The sequence below is a fragment of the Quercus robur genome, chromosome 10 (genome assembly GCF_932294415.1).
Source record: "Quercus robur chromosome 10, dhQueRobu3.1, whole genome shotgun sequence".
Classification (NCBI taxonomy): Eukaryota; Viridiplantae; Streptophyta; class Magnoliopsida; order Fagales; family Fagaceae; genus Quercus; species Quercus robur.
The window spans coordinates 26,627,011-26,633,345 of NC_065543.1; the positions used below are offsets into that span (position 1 = coordinate 26,627,011).

Consider the following 6,335-nt stretch of genomic DNA (forward strand, 5'->3'; position numbering starts at 1 on the left):
CTTCTATTCTTCCCTTCAACACATTAAAACAATATATACAACACATCAAAATAACCTTAAAAAAAACTCCTATAATGTAAAAATAAATAAATATGAAACCCATATATTATTCATAACCCACCATTGCCACCACCACCCGTAGCACACCACACCATAACTCACCACCACCAACCACCATTCAAAATCAACCAACCACCATCAAAATCAGCTCACTGCTACCCATCAAAACAACCCAAAAAAATCGCCACAACCACCATAAGAGAGATTGGAGGCGTGGTGAGGTTGACTTGGCTTGGTAATATTAGAGGCGGGTCGAGAGAGACTTGGTGAGATTGTAGTGGGCGACATGAAGTGAGTTGCTTGGCGAGCGGCAGCTTAGCGAGATCTTCGAGCCAAAAGCGGCTTGGTGAGTTCATTGATAGGCGGAGGTCGGCCAGGCTAAGTGTGAGTTTATGGGAGAGGAAGAGAGTGAGAGAAGTTGAAAGGTGAGGAGAGGCAAATAGGAGAGAGAAAGAGATATGCACGAGGAGAGAGAAAAATTGAAATAAGATAAAGAAAAAATATTTACAATTCTTGTTGCATCGTTCTATTAGTAGAATTGCTCATTTATGCCAAATTCTTTAGCATTTGAAATATGTGATGTTGTTAGTTTTTTAGTGTTTGGTGTGCTAAATGAGAAATGATTAAATACCTTAAAATGAGAAATGTAGGCCTAGTTTAGTAACAGTGTTTAAACAACAAAAATTGTTTAAACATCACAACATGTATTTCTATACATTTTTCGTTATTTAAATATCACAACACGTATTTCTACACATTTTCACCCAACATGTATTTTTACAAAATTTAAACAACTTTACCATAAATTTCTTACTAAAAGGGCACGTGAATACTAAAAACTATTGTTTTTGAGTTATGTTATCAAATAGGCCCTTAGCATTTAGCACAGTCGATACTAGGTGTGTGTTTGGTTCCAACGTCTGAGTTTTGTTTTTGCGTTTTGTTTTTTTATTTTTTTATTTTTTTATTTTTTTATTCTAGGCGCATTTCAGGGGACAAATGCAACAACGGAGTACTGTTCAGTACTGTTTGGCCGTGTTTTTTTGACATTTCTATCAATCAGTGGATTCGTGCACTGTTCATGGATCCACAAATTTTATTTTTTATCAATTTTTTTATTAAAAATGGGTCCTATAGTACTATTTACATATTTAAAAATTATTTTGCTACAGTATTTTCAATTTTCAACTTTCAATTTCAGCAAAATAAGTTCTCAGACATTCCTTCTCTCTCGTCCCTGTCTTCTCTCTCTGACTCTCTAGTCCCTCTCTCACTCTCAGACCTCTCTTACCATCTCTCTCGTCAGATCTCTCTCTTACTGTTTCTCTCGTCAGACCTCTCTTCTCTCTTACTCTATTGTGGTCCTTGCGGCAGCGCTGTGGTTTGGGTAAGTGGTGGTTCGTGGGTTTTGTGTGGATCGGAGTCGGAGGGTTTGGGTTTTCTCTCTCGTGGTGTGGGTTACGTTTCGATCGGCGGTGGTGGGTTTTCTGTGGGGGTGGTTGGTGGTGGATGGTCACAAAGCCACAGAGAGGAGCAAATATTTTTTCTTGCTGAGGTCTGTGAATTTGGGGTTTTGGAGGTTTTGATTGATTGGGTTTGGTTTTGGATTAGGATTTTGAGTTGAGAGGCTGATTTTTTGTCTGTGATTTGGGTTTAAATCTTCAAATGACAAGCATTTTTTTTTTCCTATCAAGTAAGTAAGTCTCATCTTTCACTCTTTAAAACAAATAAATATCAATTACTATTTGCAGTATCTAATTTTTCATTTTCTGTGTTCACTTTCTTCAGAGATCTGAGTTCCCAAAGAACTTTTTGACCCAGATGATGTTGTTGCTCAATTCATGTGGGTATTCACTAATTTAGCAAGTCTTGCCATTGTGAGCTTTGACGACTGTATTTCCAACTGGGTTTTTTGTTTCTTAGGCTAAAGCCCCTGCCACGGATTTAGAAAAAATAAGTAAAGATTGTAGTTTTATCTTTTGGGCATTTTCTACTTTGAATAATATTTGGTCCCAAACCCAATGGATGGGGATAATAGTTTGAATATGCGTAACTGGGGTTACTATGAACCGACAACATCCCTTAAAGGCCATCTGGGTCTTCAACTTATGTCGTCCATACCCGAAAAACCACTTATAGGAGGCCGTAATGCTGCTGTAATGGCCGGTGGTAATAATGGAGCTTTTCACCATAGGGATATTGGGGTTTCACATTCCACATTCCCCATGGACTACATGAGGGATGCTTGGATTAATCAGAGAGAGAAATTTATTAACGTGTTACCCACACCAAACCCAAATTATTCTGTTTTGCCGGAGACATCCTCTGCTCATCATATGCAGATGGTTCAGCAACCACCTGATTTGTCCAACGATGAAAGGATTATAAGTACAGAAGAGACGGTTGTTGAGAAGGAAAATGAACCTATTAAGAAAAGGCAGGGAGCGAAACCCCCGAAATCCCCCAAAGAGAAGAAGGCTAAGAGAGCCCCGCGTGCAACTAAGGCCGAGAGTAGTCCTTCTGCTCCACGTGCGAGGTCAGCAGCGAAGAAAACTACAGAGATTGTAATAAATGGGATTGACATGGATATATCAGGCATTCCTATCCCAGTTTGCTCGTGTACTGGGACACCTCAGCAGTGTTATCGATGGGGCTCTGGTGGGTGGCAATCTGCGTGTTGTACTACTAATATGTCAATCTACCCCTTGCCAATGAGTACTAAAAGGCGTGGAGCAAGGATTGCAGGGAGAAAGATGAGTATAGGAGCGTTTAAGAAAGTTTTGGAGAAACTTGCAGCTGAAGGTTATGACTTCTCTAATCAGATTGATTTGAGGACCCACTGGGCCAAACATGGAACAAATAAGTTTGTCACCATCAGGTAGGTGTATTATGTCGAACTTTTATTAGACCATACATTGCATTCAGCATGTAACCTTGTATATATGTATGTGGCCTAAAGCTGAGGCTTCTGAGATAGTTTGTAGTCGATAAAAATCTTCTGTTATGTAACATGGTTTTTTATTTTTCCTTTGGGCTCTCCTGTTATGTTATTCTATCCTCCTTTCCTTGTGTTTTAGAAACATCAATTTTACTGAATTCCCATAAGGTTGCAACCAGAAATCTTTCAGATTCTTGCAGTGAAGTGAACTTCCTGACCTTAATGTGACGTTTTGCGCACGTACCTCTGTTGCTTGGCATCTGTACTTAATCCCATTGAATTCAATATCACTAATTTCTTGCTTTGTTTTTCTCTAAAATCTATTCTTACTTATGTTCTTCTGGACTTACTTCTTTTGCTTAATATTAGTACTTCATGTACATAAATTTGAGTGTCTCAATTTTATGCCTTGAAATCTTTTTTTTTGATAAGTAATAAGAGTATTATTAATCAAACTGATAAACAGAAGAAAGCAAATACAAGGTGTTCATGATAGTGAACACAAGGAAATGCAACAAACAAACAAACAGTAACAAACAAACAAACAACAACAAACAAGAAGAAAAAACTTAAAGTGCAATACTAAGAGAAGAAATAAACTCCAAGATAGTGGAACAATCCGAGAAGCGCCAACACGTAGACCAATCAAATAAAGTCTTTTGGCATAGAGCTTGTAATTGAACCAAGGATTTCTCGGTATCCTCAAAAGAGTGCTGATTGACAGGAACCATATTCCAAATGTCTGAATTAAATTTTTCCAGCCAAAAGCTCCAACAATACACCAAGCTTTCCACAGAGCTTGGCATGACCCATTGAGTCCCAAAGATCTGAAACATATAAACCCACAGAGAGTGAGTTATAGGACAGTGGAGGAGAAGATGATCCACAGTTTCCTTATTCCGATGACACATACAACACCGATTCACCAAAATACGCCCCCTAAGTATAAGATTATCTAATGTAAGGATCTGCCCATGAACCGCTGTCCACACAAAAAAAGCCACCCTCTTAGGGATCTTAGCTTTCCAAACACCCTTCCATAGAAAAATGGAGGCAGCTGCACTCGTAATGATATTATAATAGGATTGGGTATCAAACTTGCCATTCCCTTTGAGACACTAATGAGAAGTGTCACTCCCACCACCCCTAGGGATCCAAGGTTGAATGAACTCAAGGAAAGAGTAGGTAGCCTCTAATTCCCTTTCATGAAAATCCCTATGAAATCTCAAATTCCAAATTCTAACATTACCACCCTCCTGGTAGCATAAAACATCCGAGATGCAAGCTTCCTTGTCATTAGAACACACATACAACTGAGGATAGAGCCTTTTTAGTGAGTTAGCTCCAACCCACTTATCATGCTAGAAAAGAATACGAGTGCCATCACCCACCACTAAGGCCACATGGTTGGAGAAACTCTCCCAACCATCATGAATACCGCGCCACAGACCACATCTGTGTGCCCTTCTACATATTTTAGTAGTCCACCCCCCTTGACCCTCTCCATATTTAGTTGCAATAACCCTCCTCCAAAGATGAGTTCCTTCTCGACCAAACCTCCATAACCATTTCCCTAACAGGGCTTTATTAAAATGTACTAACTCCTTGATCCCCAAACCACCTATCTCTATCGGTAAACACACCTTCTCCCAAGCCACCAAAGAATATTTGAAACACTCCTTTGAAGTTCTCCATAAAAAATTTCTTTGAATCCACTCCAATCTATCAGCCATAGCTACAGGGATGACAAATAATGATAGATAGTACGTAGGAAGGCTAGAAAGAGTACTCTTCACCAGGGTAAGTCTCCCCCCCCTTCGATAAATAAAGACGCTTCCAACTAGAGAGTTTCTTTACCATCCTTTCCAAAATAGGATTCCACATAGATGCTGTTTTGTATGGGGTTCCCAATGGCATTCCCAAGTATTTCATAGGCAGACTACCCCCCCTAGAATGAAGTATGTTAGCCAAAGCATCTAAATTTCCAACCTCCCCAACTGGAACAATCTCACTCTTCCCCACATTAACTTTCAAACTAGTAAATGTTTGGAAGCAAGTCAAAGCCAGCCTAATGGACGACAACTGATCTTTAGAAGCATCACAAAACAATATGGTATCATCTGCAAACAGCAAGTGTGAATTGCGTACCCCTGTAGAGTTAGTTGGCCCCGCATGAAAACCATGAAGCAGATCACAATCCTCAATTTTCTTCAAAATCCTACTTAGTACTTCCATAATAAGAAGGAAAAGAAGAGGGGACAGTGGATCACCTTGTCTCAACCCATGAGAGCTTCCAAAAAAACCTACCGGAGAACCATTCACAATAATAGAGAAGCAAACAGTACTTATACAAGCCTTAATCCACCTCCTCCATTTCACCCCAAAACCCATCCTATCCAACAGATAGAACAATGCATCCCAATTCACATGGTCATAGGCTTTCTCAATGTCCAATTTGGAAACCACCCCAGGAACATGGCTCTTCAATCTGCTGTCTAGGCACTCATTAGCAATAAGCATTAAATCCAAAATTTGTCTCCCACTAACGAAAGCATTTTGGGACTCAGAGATGAGACTATCTAGCACCACCCTCAATCTATTGCCAACACCTTAGACAGCAGCTTGTACACACTCCCGACCAAACTAATAGGCCGAAAATCCTTAACATCGATAGCATTATTTTTCTTAGGGATTAGAGTGAGAAACGAAGCATTTAAAGACCATTCAAACATTGAATACCTGTGAAAGTGCTCAAAAACAGCCATGACATCCACCTCCACCACACTCCAACATTTTTGAAAAAAAGCCATGGTGAAGCCGTTTGGACCAGGAGCTTTATCCCCCTCCATCTCCATCAAAACTTGGGTCACCTCTTCTTTGGAGAACTCCCTTTCCAAGGACATCCTTTCATCCTCTCCAATGCAAGCAAAATCCAGTCCATCCATAGTGGACACCACGTATCTGTCTCTGTGTAGAGGTTTTGATAGAACTGAACTACCTCGATGCTTCTAATGTGATTAGCTCTTCTATGAGTGTTCACTAATCTATGAAAGAACCGAGTGTTGTTATCTCCCTCCTTCACATACAGAGCACGAGACTTTTGTCTCCAAAAAGTGAGACAAAAGTCTCTTTTAAAGCGGCTACAGCTGCAATATCACCTTAACCTGAGTTCGGTGGGATTCTTCCTCATTTGAGAGGCCCAATAGTTCTTCCTTAGCATCTAGACCCAATAATTCATACAGCAAACACTTCTTCCTAAATGCCAAATCTCCAAATTCCTCCTTTTTCCACTTCTTAAGGTCTTCTTTAAGAGACTTTAATTTTTGAGCTAGAACGA

General features: G+C 39.8%; 1 protein-coding gene across 2 annotated transcripts; it reads left to right on the forward strand.

The window, feature by feature from the left end:
- Positions 1-1,245: 1,245 nt before the first annotated feature.
- On the forward strand, positions 1,246-3,090 carry LOC126702001 (protein BASIC PENTACYSTEINE2-like). 2 transcript variants are annotated; one of them, XM_050400541.1, is made up of 2 exons: positions 1,246-1,757; positions 1,849-3,090. In XM_050400541.1, exon 2 carries the CDS (start codon positions 2,082-2,084, stop codon positions 2,940-2,942), a length of 861 nt encoding a protein of 286 aa, XP_050256498.1. In that variant the 5' UTR covers positions 1,246-1,757; positions 1,849-2,081; the 3' UTR covers positions 2,943-3,090. The 2 variants fall into 2 exon arrangements, with proteins under 2 accessions (XP_050256498.1, XP_050256496.1); XM_050400539.1 differs by having other exon boundaries at positions 1,246-1,753.
- The last annotated feature ends 3,245 nt before the right edge of the window (positions 3,091-6,335 follow it).